Source organism: Chrysemys picta, chromosome 8 (genome assembly GCF_011386835.1).
Source record: "Chrysemys picta bellii isolate R12L10 chromosome 8, ASM1138683v2, whole genome shotgun sequence".
In the NCBI taxonomy this organism is placed as follows: Eukaryota; Metazoa; Chordata; order Testudines; family Emydidae; genus Chrysemys; species Chrysemys picta.
Window position 1 is genome coordinate 12,469,751 of NC_088798.1, and position 16,798 is coordinate 12,486,548.

Sequence of the window (16,798 nt, forward strand, 5' to 3'; positions counted from 1 at the left end):
GGTGCTAACAGTCAAAGGGAAGCTGCATTCGAGATGGGAGTGGGGGAAGGAAAATATCGGAGGACAGATCACAGGGGAGCTTGGAGGGCTTGCAGCATGAGCGTCAGGAGAAAAGGCCTTTCCTGTAACAGTACCTCGCTCTACTTTTTAGAGCTATTGAACCGGTCACCAGTATAGTGCTGAAGTCTGCTCAGCCTAGGGCTTGCTGAGGAAAATTCCACATTTGGGGGAAAGAAGAAAAGCTCTCTCTCTCTCTTTCTTGTTTGTCAGGTGGGTGAAGCTCCTCAAAGGGCTGGAATGTTAGAATAAGTTCTGGGAGACATGGATGGGAGGGAGAGCAGCTGAATTGGTCACAGAGGTATGATAAATGCAATTTATCCTATGGCTGTTACAATGGGGGTGGGGGAGTGTATGCAGCGTAGACCTGAAGAAGAGCTCTGTGTGGCTCGAAAGTTTGTCTCTCACCCCAACAGAAGTTGGTCCAGTAAAAAATATTACCTCCCCCACCTTGGCTATGTGTGTGTGTGTGTGTATAGACCGATAGGTATGGGCTTTATATTTACCCAGTGTATTGTATTTTAAAATTCAGCCAACATTTATTTATAGTGATATTTCTAGCCAGAGGCAAACAATATTACACCCCTTACTGTAGCCCCACCCCTGGAAACAGTTGTCGGAAGAGTCACGAAACCCAAGAATCAGATTCCTAAACCCAATGGACAGATTAAAAGAAAAAAATATATAGCTGAGGAGCGGTTTGCCTATTGCACCGATGTCTCCAGAGAACAGAAAGGAGATGGAGGTTGAACCCAACCTCTGTTTCAGGACATGGAAGCTGAGCTTCCATTTGAGCAGCTGCATTGAAACTCTAAGCCCAGGATCGAGGATGAAAGGCCACTGGCTGTGCATGTGTGTCTGTGACGGGAACGGAGGGCAGGCAAGGAGAAACTGGGCCGAAGGCAGCGTCCTATAGCAGCACTAGTCCAACCACAGCAATCACCATGAGGATACCGGCAAGAATACAGATGCTAATGAAGACAATGTCACTGGTGTCCTGGCTCTTGCTCTCATAGGCCTCCACTGCTTCTGCATCCTGCCCGTGGGACTCTACCAGGTTCTCCGCGTACTGGGTCAGCCGGTAGGGGTCAGAGCTCGAGAGAAGGTTTACTGAGGCTTCTTTCCTCTTAGGCTCGCACTGCACTTCATATTCATGAATATCCTCCTGGTTCCCAGCCGAGAAGTCGATATACAGGATACTGACAATCACAGACGTGTGGTTTCTTTTCTACAAGACAAAGTTTTTAAAGGGCAAGTGTTTGTTTTTACTGGTCAGCCTTACGAATTAATAAAAACGAAACCCCCAGAGTAACAAGTTTCAGGGCGTAGCCGGAGTTAGGCTCTTCACGGGAAAGGAGAGTTACAGGGTATTCATGGCATTTCATTGCCAGCAGCTTGAAAGCATGCGCTGAGAATACGCATTGAGAACGCACATTGAGGGCAGGGGACTGGACTCGATGACCTCTCGAGGTCCCTTTCAGTCCTAGAGTCTATGAATCTATGAATAAGACAGGCCATGGGGCAGAAACCAGGTTGATCAAATTCCCTAGAAATAGGGAGCCTTATTTTCACAGGGGCGTTAATGAGAGCTGCAAGCGCTCAGCAACTCAACCATGTCAGGCCAACACCCACTGTAAAGGTTTGGGACTTGGGACTTGTAGGTTCTGTTCCTGGCTGTGGCACTGACTTGCTGTGTGGGCCTAGGCAAGTGACTTGGGCCAAGTTTTTCCAAAAATGGCCACTGATTTTTGGGTTCCTCAGTTTTTTGGCTGACCAGCACCTAGGTCCTGAGAATCCCAAACTCCAGCTGAAATCAACCGGAGTGACAGGACCTCAGCATCTCTGAATAAGACCCATGGATCCGCATGTTGGATATCCAAAGTAAAGCACCCAGAATCAGTGACCCATCTATAAAGAGGTGGGCCTTTCTGTGCCTCAGTTTCCCCTTCAGTGAACTGGGGCTAGTTTAGCATGGGCATAATGTCGAGAGACCAGAGGTGTGTCCAGTGCATGGAGTTTTTTGGATGCATGGTGGGGCTTGCTCAGGCTAGGTAGGGCTGCCAAAAGCATGTGGATAGTTTTTATCTGAGTAACTAAACGCTGGGTGCAGTGCCCTCTGCCTCAGGCCTGCGTTCATGTGGGTTACAGTGACCCAACAGAACATAGCCTAAATCAACTGTACAAAATTCTGACCTCGAGCCACTCACTTCATCCATTATCCCCATTACACAGATGGGGCTAATAGTTCCTTTCTCGCAGACCCTTTTGATACATCTACCCTGTGATAAAAGACCCGCAACAAGCCCAGGCTCAGGCTGTGGGGCTATAAAATTGCAATGTAGATGTTCAAGCTCAGGTTGGTGCTGGGGCTCTGAAACCCTGCAAGTGACTCCAGCCCAAGTCCAAATTCTACACTGCCATTTTTAGCCCCATAACCTGGGCCCTGTGAGCCTGAGTCAGCTGACCCTGGCTCTGAAACTTGGTGCCGCAGGATTTTTCACCCCCTGCAGTGTAGACGTACTCTTAGTCTTGTATATTTGGATTGTACGCTCTTCAGCAGGCGGACTGTCTCTCACTATGCGTGCGTGCATGTGCATCATTAGACGCGGATTTTTTTATCATCCTACTGTATTTGTTTTAGGTAAATAGGATTCACTCCTTATTATACTGATCACTTACCTGGGACTCAGTACCGCAGGTGTCGAACCGGGTGTGTATTTTAAAGTTCAGGCCAACCACTTGGGCAGGACAGGATGGGGTCCCTAAATAAATCTTATTTCTCTCCAGCTGGGCAAGAGACTGCACAGGAATCTGGATCTGGAAATCTGTTCGCGTGCAGCTGACGTTCACGGGAACAACTGTTGGGGGGGAAGAAAGAAGCTCGTCTAAAACTCACAAGTCTGCACCGAGTGGGGATTTTCATCAGTACTGTTCAGTGTACAGTACAAGGCAGTTCCCATAGCTGAGAGTGGCACTGTCGCTATTGTCACCATGTCATACAAAGAAGACTACTAGTGGCATCCACAAGCAAGTGACCAATGTTGACAATGCTTATGGTTTTATTGTGAGTCTTCTGATATCTAGTGTTTTTCTTAAAGCCCCAGCTGCTGGAGTCAGGTGAGTATGTGAGAATTTCAGCTTCCATTAAAAAAAAAACTGTAAAGTTTCTAGTCCTCACAGTAGTGGAGAAGATCTTTAAAAGTGCATGATCTGAGTGTAACCTAGAGGCTCAGAAAGGAGAAGGCAAAGAAAAAGAACCCTACATTTATCATTTTTAAAAGTCTCATGAATTTTAAACCCAATCTCAGGATTTCTGGGGGCCTGACTCACGATTTTTGAACACTTGGGGCTAGCAAAATTCTGCATCAGCATCCATTGGGAACACAACAGGGTGTGTATTGGCTCCCTTTGTTTTGGGATGCGATTCAGAGCACTTCTGACAATCTAGAAAAGCTTGACCATCCTAGGATCTGAAGAAGTGGTTTTTTACCCACGAAAGCTTATGCCCAAATAAATCTGTTAGTCTTTAAGGTCCCACCGGACTCCTTGTTGTTTTTATCCTGGGATCTAGTTATCCAAGATCCTGCCAATGCCACACATTTCAGACCGGTTTGTAACCCATTATTGGCACGCTTGGCTTTACACATGAATTGTGTCCGCACACCACATGGTTAATACTCTGGGCCTGGTTCTGCCAGCCCCCTTTCTTGGGGAGCAGTGGGGTGGGAAGGATGCCAGTCAAACTGGTCAGGTAAAGGCTGCATCCCACAAAGGGATCTGAGAGCACGTGCACAGCATTCTGCCTTCCTGTGCTCCCCATGGGGGAATGCAGCTCAGTGCCACCCCAAGGCAGGGCCATGGTAGTGTCTAATGTGCCCTCTAACCATATGTACCCCCTGCCTAGTGCAGCGTAGGAATGTCTTCCTGTCACCAGCTGAGCACTGTTTTCTGCACTGGTGAGGGAACCCTCTCCTCAGGCATGTCTATGTAACAGTTTGACCGGTCTGCCTTCCTCCCAGCTCTCTGTGGAATACTCAGCGCGGACCCACCTCAGGCATAGTCTACACCTAAAACATAGGGCCACCTCGCTACATCATTCAAAATTTCATGCCCTGTGTGACATAGTTAGATCAACCTAAACCCCTGCTGTAGACACAGGTAGGTCGCCAGAAGAATTATTCCATCCACGTAGCTACCACCTCTTGGAGAGCTGGATTAAATGCATTGATGGAAAACCCCCTTCATCAGTGTAGGAAGTGTCTACACTACCGAGGCGCAGCTGCAGGGCCATAACTGCTATAGTGTAGACAGTCTATGCATGTAGTACATGGAGTTCTCAAAACATGGGAGTTTTACGGTTTCTGTTATAGACCCTGCTGGTCTATCTTGCAGCTGTGGGAAATGTTACACCCAGCACCAGCAAGTCAGCAGCTTTTCAGGAATGGAATCACTCAGTGAGTCAGGCACGGGTATGAAGCACCACGTGGCTGACCAGCATGAAGCACAGGACTGGGAGCTAGGATCTTCTGCATTCTAATATTGGAATGGCCTTGAGTACATCAGTGTCCCCGGGCTCTACTCCTCCGTGTCCCCCGCTCTAGAAAATGGGGTAACAATACCTACCTTGCAGGTGTGTTGAGAAGACAAATCAGGCGCTACAGTGAACTCTGATGATGTAAAATGCTATGGGGCTGGTTCTTCATGGCCATGCACCTTGTGCAGTCCCTGACCCCGGTACACTTTACTTTGCACTAGTGTAACTGCCTACCTGAGGAGCAGGGCAATGGAGATCAGGCCCCCTAATCCATAGTTCTACGGAAAGTGTTGCATCTGTGTCTGCCTATATAGCAGCTGGCCTTTCTACATGGAGAAGACAAACATATAAACCACGTGGAAAAGGAAATAAGAACAAAAAACCCCATAATATTTAAAGGCACCTCCCAGAGGCTTGGCCCAAACACTAACAATATGAATTATTGAATTATTCTAACTAACTCCGTTAGAATCAGACTCTTATGAAACTGATAAGATGCAATAAAATCAATAGGGAAAAAATTGTGTCACTTTACTACACTTAGTACATTATAGAACCATTAGAAGATTTACTAAATAACTAGAGTGCATTAAATCAAGGGGAGGAGAAAATGGATCCTTGCTCTCGAGTTGAAGGCTTCCTTTAAAATGACCATAAATCACATGGACAGCCCAACTCACATCCTTTCATGGGCCCAGCTAGACAGAAAAATATTTACGCTAATTACAAGAGCCTGATACAGCCCTGTCTCTGTATGTCATTTTATATACTTCACCCATTACCGCACTGAGCACACGATGGCATCTGGACTTCCACTGGGGCCTTTTCCTTACATTCTCCTACTGTTCCACTGCCACTGAGGGAGCACCATTGGTGGCAGTATTAGTGTACTTGCCACCATGGGATCTAGCCCTGCTAGTGCAGACCAGGCTAATGAGAGCAGTTTCAAGCCTCTAGGGTGTTTGTTATGCATTGTCCATTAGTGTCAAGAGATCCCAAATTAGACTGGGTCCCATACACACAGTAAAAGACAGTTCCTGCCCCTTGTCATCTAAATAAACAAGGGATGTTAGATCACATGGGACACACAAGAATCGAACCCAGTGTGCTAACAGCCCAGTCCAGTACCTTACCCACCAGACCACCCTTCCTCACTGGAGCCAAAGCAGAACACTTTACCATTTGAATCTCTACTCCAAAGAAAGAGTCAGTCCAAGAGAAACTTCACGCAAGAGGCTCATTCTGTGCACTGGGAAGCAATCCCAGGTTCCATCATGAAGATGGTCATCCTCCTTTGCAGCGGCTGTTTATGGAAGATTTGTACCACACAGACTGTTAACTGCAAGCAGATATGTGCACACAGATCACTGGCAGGTGTAGGAAAGTAACATGCAGAGATAATTTGCTGAGGAAAACAGTGGTTTTACATTCTATTTTTTCCTTTCAAAATTTAACATTCATCATGTAGATTTATGCAACATGGGTCTAGTGGGATTCAGGAGACTTGGCTCCCTGCTCTGCCACTGACTTGCGGTATCACCTTGGGGGTGACACTTGACCTCTGCACCGGTTTCCTCCAGCCCCTCCTCCACCTTTGTCTGTCTTGTCTACTTAGTCCCTGCCCTGAAAAGCTTACACTCTGTCACTCACTATGTGTATATACTGTGCTTAGCACAATGCGGCCCTGCTCTCCATGAGAGCTTCTGGATGCTACTGGAAATCAAACAATAAACCACAGTGATTCTGAGGCGGGAGGCAGAATCACGGCATGGCTACACTACACAATTAGGCGATCTAATTTACGTCGGCAGACAGCCTTTCCAATAATGACGTTGCTTGTGCGCGGCTACACTTCGTTCCTCCTGTTGGCGGTGCGCGTCCTCCCCGGAAGCGCTTGTGTCAATTGTATGGTCAGTGCGGGGCACTGCGGGACGGCTCCTGACAGCCTGATACAGTCGACGTAAGCAACGCAGTGCGTGCACTGGCACTGCACCAACCTAACTACGTCAACATTGACTTGACGCCTTTCATGGAGGTGGAGTTAAAAGCGGGCTCGACTACGCTAGAAACGCTACAGTGCTGCAGCTGTGACGCTGTAACACGTCTGGTGAAGATGTTCTAAGATGATGGGAGAGAGCTCTTCTCCCGTTGGCATCATAAAACCACCTCCGTGAGAAGCAGTAGCTATGTCGGCGGGAGAAGCTCTCCTGCCAACACTGCGCTGTCCACACCAGCGCTTAGGTTGGTGTCACTTACATCACTCAGGGGGATGGCTTATTCACATCTAGTGTTGCCAACCCTCCAGGATTGGCCTGGAGTCTCCAGGAATTAAAGATTAATCTTTAAAGTTTATGTCATGTGATTAAATCTCCAGGAATACATCTAACCAAAATGGGCAAGCCTTCTGAGCGATGTAAGTTATACCGACATAAGTGTATAAGCCTTCAGTGTAGCGGGCAGTTACGTCGGCAGGAGTGAAATTTTAGTGTAGTTGCTTCTACAGTTAGATCGACATAAACTACTTGCGTCAACCTAGCTCTGGAGCGTAGACTAGGCCTCAGATTCAGAACAGACATTAGGAACCAGATTGACAAAGGCAGTTAGACTCCGACCTTCCACTGAAATCACTGGACGTTAAGAGCCTAAATACTGATGTGGATCTGGGCCCAGGAGGCTAAGTGCAGCACCTCACTCATCATGTGAATTATGACAAAAATCAGAGTGACCCAGGATGGATCTGAAGGCAGAAGGACCTTGGCAATATCTCGGCTCAGTGAAACTGAGGCTACGTTTGCACTAGCACTAGCACTTTTGTCGGTAAAACCTTTGTTGGTCAGGGTATGAAAAAAAAACACAACAACACACCCTGACTGACAAAAGTTTCACCAACAAAAGCGTCGGTGTGGAAAGCGCTGTGCTGGCGGGAGACACTCTCCCGCTGACATAGCTACTGCTGCTTGTTGCGGGTGGTTTGATTATACCGGCAGGAGAGCTCTCTCCCATTGGCACAGAGCAGCTACTCGGGAGAAATTACAGCGGCACAGCTGTGCTACTGTAAGGTCCGTAGTGTAGACATAGCTAAATAAGGCATCCATGATTGACACCAATGGGAATTATACACGTGGGCAGAGCCCATACTATGCCCTGGAGTACCACCTGCACTTTGAATGGCCTAGGTTTGCCGGTCAGAATGACAACTTTAGTGTGACTTAAAAGGGATCCTTTGGCTGTGGTATTTAGTGCACTTTCTCAAGCTCGTATGAGAGGCAGCACAACCTAGTGAACTGAGCATAGAGCTGAGAGTCAGCAGCCCCTGTGGGAACTCCACAGTGACACTGGTCCTTGCAGCAGTCTTGGGCAAGTCGCTTAGCTTCTCTGCCTCCATTTCCCCATTTCCAAAATAGAGAATTCTTACGAACCTCCCTCCCAGCAGCATGGGGAGGGTTAACACACTCATTTTTAAAAAGTGCTTATTAAACAGACTTGGTGTGATCTATTTGAAATGATAAAATTATGTGTTTATGGGCTGCTAAAATGGCATGTTGCTGGCCATATGTACTTAGATGCATTGGGCCTAACTTGGCCTTTTCATATAACTATCACTAGCGTCTAATGGAAAATATGCCCAAATTAAAAATCTATTGGTAAGTTACAGACTCCTTATGCCAGGAGCAGACGCTATTCAAAAATTAATATAGAACACTTTGCACTTCTCTAGTACATCCAATGATTTCAAACCACTTCACAAATATTAATGAATTAAGCATCATAACACACCTGTAGGGAAGGGAGACATTATCACTGTTTTACAGATAGGGAAACTGAGGCACTGGATAGTTAAGTGAGTTACCTCAGCTCACACAGGAAGAGCAAAGACTAGAACTACCTCCTTCCAACTCCCCACTTCTATCCTTTCATCACCAGACCTTCCGCCTTCCCCTCTGCTCCACTGAGTTTTCTGAAAATGTCACTGGCATGAAGCAGATGAATCCCTTGCCAAACATAAAATTAGGTGAAACTGAAGACTTTCTGGAGTCATGGTGGCTGAAGCCAACTAGCTAGTGTCTTTTATACTGCAGAACCCAGAAGAATCCTGCACCCAGAGCACACCACCGGTGTAATTTGAGGTGATTGGGTCTCTATGTGCATAAGACATTACAGTGTTTGGCCAGATGTTTGGTTTCAGAATCTCATACATCGAGTTTGAACTTTGGTGGCTGAGTTATAAAACCTCAAGTACATGAGGCTTGTAATCACAACACTGATTCCACCTTAAACTACAGCAACACTACCGGGCACAGCTATAATCCCCCCTTCTCAACCCAAGAGGTTACCCTGCATTGTGACTGTAAGCGGAGGAAAAAAGAAAGCACAGTAGAGGCGATGCTAGTCCCATCCGCAAACACACACAAGCAGCTCCTTAGTTAAAAGCCTTCTGAATACTCAGAGAGGATCATCTTGAGCAGAAATAGGTCATGAATCATCCCTGACACACAGGTCAGCTCCAACACAATTATCTTGAAATACAATGAATGCCATCAATTCACCCGCTTTTGAGGAGGCACAAAGGTTGACAACTATATGAAGAGCATTACACTGCAAGGCAGCATCTGGGCAGCTCCTCCCGCCAACTATCTCCATATCCTGGAACCTCCAGGACGACAGAGTCTGGTTTGGGTCTTTTCCAAAGACACAGCCCTGGCTGGGATCTCACAAACCCCAGGATACTTATGTGGCTTTGCAGATAAAACGCCCAGGAAGGTCTCACTGAAAACTGAGTCCACAAAACACTTTTATTTCCAAGGGAATATTCCTTGTGAGAGTGAGTCTCTTGCTGAGGTTTGAAGAGGCCTCCTGCCAGTCTGATATGGATCCCCTCCCCCCAAAAGTGGGCTTAATTTCAGCCATTGAAGGTAAGGAGTAAGGGGCACCGCCAATTCCAGCCAAACCTCCATCCTGTCTTGAGGGCAGGAGATTAGTCTCCAGATGTGGGAGACATGGGGGATATAAATAATAATCAAAGAACAGGAGAGAGAGTTTAAATAGGTCCCCACTAGGACACTTCAGGTTCACAGATTTTAAGGCCATATGATCATCTCATCTGGCCTCCCGCATTACACAGGCCAGAAAACTTCCCTTGCTGGCAGCTTGAGGCATGAGCTTTCCAGGACAGGCAAGAACGTATTCTGTGGGACATCAGGATTGCCAGTTTGGATCAGACTCATGGCTCATCTAGTCCAGTAGCCTGTTTGCAACAGCGTCCAGCACCAGATGCTTCTGAGGCAGGTGCAAGAAACCCTACAGAAGGTAGATGTGGGATAATCTGCCCCTCAGGGAAGTCTCAGAGTCTAAGGCCAGAAGGAGCGACCAGATCTTCTAGTCTGTTCTCTTATATATCACTGGCCACCAACAGCCCAACATCCGCACACTAAACCCAACAACCAAAATGAGACCAAAGTATTACAGCCCACAGGAGACTAGACTAGTATTTGCCACAGGCAGAGAATAGGAGGGGACCAAGGTGCACCAGTGTCCAAGGCCCCTGCAGTGGCAGGGAAATGACTGAGTGAGAAATACCCAAATAATCCTGGCAAGTGACCCACACGTTACAGGGAAGGCAAAACACATGGAGTATGGCGATCAGCTACAGCCTGAGCACGTGAGCAAGAACCAGCCAGCCCAGCACCTGAGAATGAGAATGCTCGGAGCCACCTCAGAGCCCTGGCCCGACCCATCCCACCCAATGTCCCTTCTCCCACCGTGGCCATCCTTGATGCTTCAGAGGAAGGAGATATAAACACAAAAACAAACCACCACCATCACCACACAACCTCCCAGAATACATGGGGGAGGGGGCATGAACAAAATCCCTTCCTGACCCCTCCTGGTGGCCAGCTGAAATGCTGAAGCATGAGCTTTTAGGAACATAGACATAGACCAGAAGTGAGCCCCAGAGCTGCCCTCCCACCCCCATCCCAGCAACCCCATCATACAATTGCACTCTTAAATTTGTCCAGCTCTTTCTTAAAATTAATTGTTTGCCCCACAACTCCTACTGGGAGGCTGCTCCAGAACCTCACCCCTTCTAGTTTCCAGCCTGAGTTTGTTCATGGCCAGTTTAGATCCATTTGTTCTTGTGCCAACATTGTCCTTTAACTTAAATAGCTCTTTACTCTCCCTGATATTTGCCTGCCAAATGTATTCAGACTCAGAGAGGAATCATATTCCCTCTCAGCCTTCTTGTTGCTAGACTAAACAAGCCAAGCTCTTCCAGGCTCCTCTCATAAGATAGGCCCTCCCTCCCTTCCCCTGATCATCCTAGTAGCAAATCTCTGCACCTGTTCCAGTTTGAATCCATCTCTCTAGAACAGGGTGACCAGAACTGTGCAGTGTTCCAAATTAGGTCTTCCCAGTGCCTTGTTCAGGGGCATTAAACATTTTTCTCTCTTTATTGGAAGCGCCTAGCCTAATACAGCCTAGAAGCATGTTTGCCTTTTCTCTCCTCTCCTCTCTCCTCCTAACCTGTGGATCTTGTTCCTTTTCATAGGTGACTGGAGCCAAGGCTTGCCTGTTAAATCAGGCTTTTAAATAATCGCCAATCAGTGGAAGGGTGGTAGTTATGAATGAAGGGCGGGAGTTTACTGGAGGATGCCCAGATGCTATTGTGTTAAGAATTCAAGCAATAGCTTATGTTAGGGTTACCATATTTAAAAAATAAAAAAAGAGGACACTCCATGGGGGCACTGGCCACGCCCCTTTCCCACCCCACCCCTCCCCAACTCCGCCCCTTCCCCACCCCAACTCCACCCATTCCCTGCCCCTTCCCCAAAGTTCCCGCCCTAACTCCCCCTCCTCCCTCACAGCCATGTGAAAAGGGCTGCCTGAGCGCTACCGGCTTCACGGTTTTCCAGGCAGCCCTCAGATCCTGCGCCCCCGGCCGGCGCTTCCCCAGCACAGCTGGAGCCCAGGAGGGGAAGTGCCCAGCCGGGGGTGCAGGGTCTGGAGGCTGCCCGGCAAACCGAGAAACCAGTAGCGCTTGGGTTTCGGGCAGCCCCCATGCCTCCGGACCCTGCGCCCCTGGCCGGGCACTTCCCCTCCCGGGTTCCAGCTGCTGTGCTCCTCCCCTGACTCTTTGGCTCTGTTTAAGAGCCGAGCTGCCCGAGCGCTACCGGCTTCGGGCAGCCCCCTTGCCTCTGGACCCTGCGCCCCCGGAGCCCGGGAGGGGAAGTGCCCGGCCGGCGGCTCAGGGTTCAGAGGCATGGGGGCTGCCCGAAGCCGGTAGTGCTCGGGCAGCTCGGCTTTAAACAGAGCCGAAGAGTCAGGGGAGGAGCACAGCAGCCGCGGGAGGGGAAGTGCCCGGCCGGCGGTATTTTTCCCGGACATGTTCGGCTTTTTGGTAATTGCCCCTGGACGGAGGTTTGATTACCAAAAAGCCGAACATGTCCGGGAAAAAACGGACGTATGGTAACCCTAGCTTATGTAAGTTGGTAGCTATCTTAGCAAGACAAGGTTTGGGAACACAGGTACTCACTTAGTTCCCTGGTCATGGTTTGGCCAGTCTCCTATGCACGACCTTATCAGCCAAACTGCTGCCTGGTGACACTCCACAGACTGAGTCACCAGGAACAAACATGGCCTAGTGTTTTGTTTGTTCAGTGTCTCAGAACTCTTCCATCCCAGGTCTAGGGTTGGGGTAGTATATAACCCAGGACCTACTTATTTTTAGATGTGTCTTTGCAGATCTGGCTGCATGTGTGAAATCCCGATACAAAAATATGTCATGCACTTTTGCATGTTTAGGCATTTGAACAGCAGAGTGCCTAACTGATATGTGCAATTACAGTGGTTGCAGAGGTACAGCTGGGTAATCGCACATGCAAAGAGCTAGTTATAACTCCCCACTGGCTAGCCGTTCGCACAATTGCCCAATTTGCATGAGCAATTATAGTAACCACATGCATGCAAAAGTTTGGTGAACAAATTTGCTCACATTTTTGTACATGTACTTTTGGAACTCGGACTGTCAGATTTTTACTGACTGTCTCCATACTTATAATTCTCTGCCGCCTTGCCCTACAAATATCCAGCAGGGAGCGAGGGAGAACGGGATCAATGCACTGAGTCATGCCTTACCTCCAATATATGCTACCGAGAACCCCCTGTTGGCCGTGTTCCTGTCCGTGTGGAGGACCAACAGCAGTTTGTTTCTAGTGGATGTTATGGGAGACAGCATCTCTCTCCCACACCACTTCCCCAGGAGGGAAGCTTTCTCAGTGCCTCCATCAAACACTGCCAGATGGTCGTAATCACAGCCATCTGTTAGGCTGTTCCGCCCCTCCAGAGCCAAGTCCAGGAAGAAGACTTTGATTCGGTATCCTGGGGGGAGCTGGATGGTCCAATGACATTTGATATTGTTGGGGTAAAAGTTGGGATACTGAGGACTGGAGAAATTTCCTTTGATGGCTGTGTATACTTCCTGGCATTTGCCTGGTTAGAAAAAGAAAATGTATTACCAATCAAACCAAAACCCCTGGGTGTGGAGGGAGCAGCTGCTGGGGGGTTCTCTTGATTTATTGCTAAAATATATCGCAACAAATTATCTTTTCCACATAAAGGTTTCACAGCCACATGCTGTACAGATCTGCCCCAAACGTTCAAAGAGTTAGGGGGGGCGTTAGCTGCACAATTGCGGCCAGACTCCACACAACGCAAAGGATTTCAAGAACAGTGATAACAACAAGCACCCATGCAGAGCTTTTCAACTGAGGACATCAGTGTGCTCTGGCAAAGAAGGGAAACGGATCCTTATCCTCAATCTACAGACAGGGAAACAGCGAAGTTAAAAGCTTTTCATGTCACATGACCAGGACGTAGGCAGGGGTCACGGCTACAGGTCAGAGCAGGAGTCCGGGGGTCAGGCCTAGGTTACCTGGAGTGAGGCAAGGCTGCGACTAAGCAGACACAGGGACTATCGCAGCCACTGCACGGCTGCTGCAGCTGGGTTTCAGAGCCAGTCTGCTGACTCTTCCCACCAATCATGCATAGGGTGACCAGACAGCAAGTGTGAAAAATCAGGACGGGGGTAATAGGTGCCTATATAAGACAAAGCCCCAAATATCAGGACTGTCCCTATAAAATCGGGACATCTGGTCACCCTACTCATGCAGTGTGGCCTATTGGTCAGCCTGCTACAGGCCAGCTGTGCTCGTTAGGTTGCCTGGAGACTGGCTCTGCTGCTGCAAGCCCTGATTCCTGACAGTGCTACCCCAGTGAGGTCAGTGGGAGCTTTGCCATTGACTTCAAGGAAGCAGGCTACAGCCCTAACCAAGAGCAGGTGATCTTGTGGTTAAGGCCCTGGCCTAAGACACAGGAGCTGTAGGTTCACTTCCCAGCTCTGGTACAGGCTTCCTGTGTGACTCTGGGTAAATCCCCTGCTCTCTCTGTGTCTCAATTCCCCATCTGTAAAATGAGGCTGATACTGTTTCTCTACAAGGGTGCCCCATAAACATTTTGAGGAGGCTTAGATGCTACCGTAATTGGGGCCGCAGAAGGACCTAGATAGGAATGACTTGCTCAAGACCACACGGCGAGCCGGGGCAGCAGTGGGGATAAAACTCTTGACTCCTGAGTCCCAGTTCAGTCGCCCTGCCTGGTCAACCATGCTGCCTCTCTAGAATTAAGGTCTGAACACTCTTAAATGTACTTTTTATTTAAATGGATACGACACAGATGCTAGAAGGGCCCCTTCCACTCTCTGGGAGCCCCTCATATACTAAGGTTTATAATTCACAAGCATGACACCAAACCATTTCACTTGCTGGCCTGCAGGCAAAAGATCTTGCCATGGGTGGAGGAACAGTGAATTTATACTCCCTTTGTGAGAGCAACACTCTGGGACAGTGGTGGAGAAGGAGAGGGCCCAGAGGGCTTCCCATACATCTGGTAGCTTACACTGGACAAGCAGTTGCCTCCGTACCTGAGAAAAAATAGGCCTTGAAGCCTCTACCTCCTATGTTGAAGTCTGACTTGAACACCACCAGGAGCTCGTGCGTGGAAGAGACAATATCAGGGGGTTTCATATTCCCACAGTAGTGGCTGAGATGCATGTCCCCCATCGTGGGCCCATCATAGACGGCCACGTAATCAAAATTGCATCCCTCGTTGTTTTCCATCTGAAAGTCAGTAAAAACCAGCTTGATGATGGAGTTGGGCACTGCCCGGATGATCCAGCGGCATTCGGCATTGTTGGGGTAATTCTCAGGGTAATCGGGGCTTGTTATCATGCCGGAAAGGCCAGTGAGCACTCCCCCACAAACATCTGGAAACAAACACAGATGGGTTACACACATAACACCTCCGAGAGAAGCAGAGGGAAGTCCCATGGCCCACAAAGGGGATGGAGAACATCCACACACATGCCTCAACCCTGGAAAGAGGAACAAAGGAGGCAAAGAAACAGCTTGGGGGTGTAGAAGGCTGTAGGTTGTCTCCAACTCCATAAGGAAAAGAGGTTTCCTGCCAAATGAGCAGAGCAACCCAAGTTTCATTCCATCTGGAGACTGACGATGGACTAATATACTGGGCCTGGGAGATTCCTCTTTCAGGGGGCATTGTAGAGAAAGTGTTTTTTACTCTCCTGTCCTGTTTTTTACTAGTCAAAATGGTATATCACATGATGCTCATTCAGCACTAAGGTCCCATTGCAGGGCTGAATTCTTCTCTCTGTTATACCTGTGCATCCCTGCTGCTCATTGCCCAGGTCTAACGACACAGTTAAGCCCCCAGAACCTTTATTCCTGGTGATGCTTCATAAGGAGGAAAGAGACCAGCTTGTCTCAGAGCCCAGAGAGTAAACTGTGGGCTGGACGTTAGAAAAGCCATCCTTTTTTAGTTGTAAACCGAGCACACTGGTGCTGGAAATCCCCATGCTAGGGGGGAGGGATAGCTCAGTGGTTTGAGCATTGGCCTGCTAAATCCAGGGTTATGAGTTCAATCCTTGAGAGGGCTATTTGGGGCAAAAATCTGTCTGGGAATTGGTCCTGTTTTGAGCAGGGGGTTGGACTAGATGACCTCCTGAGGCCCCTAACATTCTATGACTTATAATAAAAGCTGGAGCCCCCGGATTTTGCAGACTCACTTTTCAGACCAGAGCTGCACTTTAAGCCTGATACTACGCAAGACCTGTCATTTTTTGGGGGGAGATTTTTAGCAGAGTTTATTCAAACACCCTCAAACAGACCAGATTCACACCAGAACTGAGCCAGGTATTCATCACATCCCTAATTAGTTCACTCTGTATAATCCTTTAACTCTACTTTGTGGGACATAGTTTGTTTCAAAGGTGCTCATGTAACAGTCTCTTTGTCCACTGCTACACAGCAAACCTAGAAGCCTTTCACCCAGGCATTTCATGCATTAATCCTTTGAGGAAACTCCACATAAAACCTATTCCAACCTTTCCGGTAAGCTGCAGAAAAGCCTTGACTGGCCACGTGCTTATCTGAGTGGAAGATGATGGACATGACATGCCAGGAAGAAGTAAACTGCGGAGGGGAGCTCTTGCCACAGAACTTTCCCAGGAGATTTCCCTCGTCCTCGGAGAAGCCATTGTAGATTTTGAGGTAGTCGTAGTCACAGTTGTCGTGATATTCCAGGTCAAAGTGGTCAAAGGTCAACAAGGCTGAGGATCCTTCTGTGACCACTATGAGCCAAGTGCACTCGGTGTCATAGGGGTAGAGTCCAGGGAAATTAGGGCTGGAGAAGTTGCCATATGGTGCGGCGAGGACTCCGCCACACTTGACACCTAGAGAAAACAAAACATTGCTTATAAAAAACAAACAAACCACAGAATATTTATCTGCTTGGTAAATCTCCGAAGCCGATGATTTGCAAACCAGTTACAATAAATTGCCCATTGTAGTTGTTTGCTCTTAAACAGCATCCAGGTTCCACCCCAGAAGTGTCTTGACTTCAGTGGTGCACAAAGTGATTTTCTGTACATTTGCAAAGTACTTCGGGCTAAAGAGAGGAGGAGCCCAAAAGTGGGATTTTAAGATGGAACTCAACGTGGTGGTGATGCTGTTGTGCCAAAGTCATTTACAGGAACAATAATTAATAGTGATTTATTAATCTATTTTAATTCAGGGATAGTTTGCTCGCTCACTTCCCAATCCTTTGCCCCTCTAATCTCAGGATACTGGCCCCTCT

The 16,798-nt window shown here is 48.2% G+C and overlaps 1 protein-coding gene across 1 annotated transcript in view; it reads right to left on the reverse strand.

The window, feature by feature from the left end:
* Nucleotides 1–576: 576 nt before the first annotated feature.
* The window catches only part of CDCP2 (CUB domain containing protein 2), a 29,395-nt gene continuing 13,173 nt past the window's right edge, over nucleotides 577–16,798 (reverse strand). The window contains exons 4-8 of the mRNA XM_042851437.2: nucleotides 16,047–16,394; nucleotides 14,568–14,909; nucleotides 12,725–13,078; nucleotides 2,737–2,915; nucleotides 577–1,285 (exon numbers count right to left, since the gene is read on the reverse strand). Of these exons, the coding sequence (XP_042707371.1) occupies nucleotides 968–1,285; nucleotides 2,737–2,915; nucleotides 12,725–13,078; nucleotides 14,568–14,909; nucleotides 16,047–16,394 (1,541 nt within the window). The 3' untranslated portion in view covers nucleotides 577–967. The remainder of the gene's footprint in view (nucleotides 1,286–2,736; nucleotides 2,916–12,724; nucleotides 13,079–14,567; nucleotides 14,910–16,046; nucleotides 16,395–16,798) is intronic.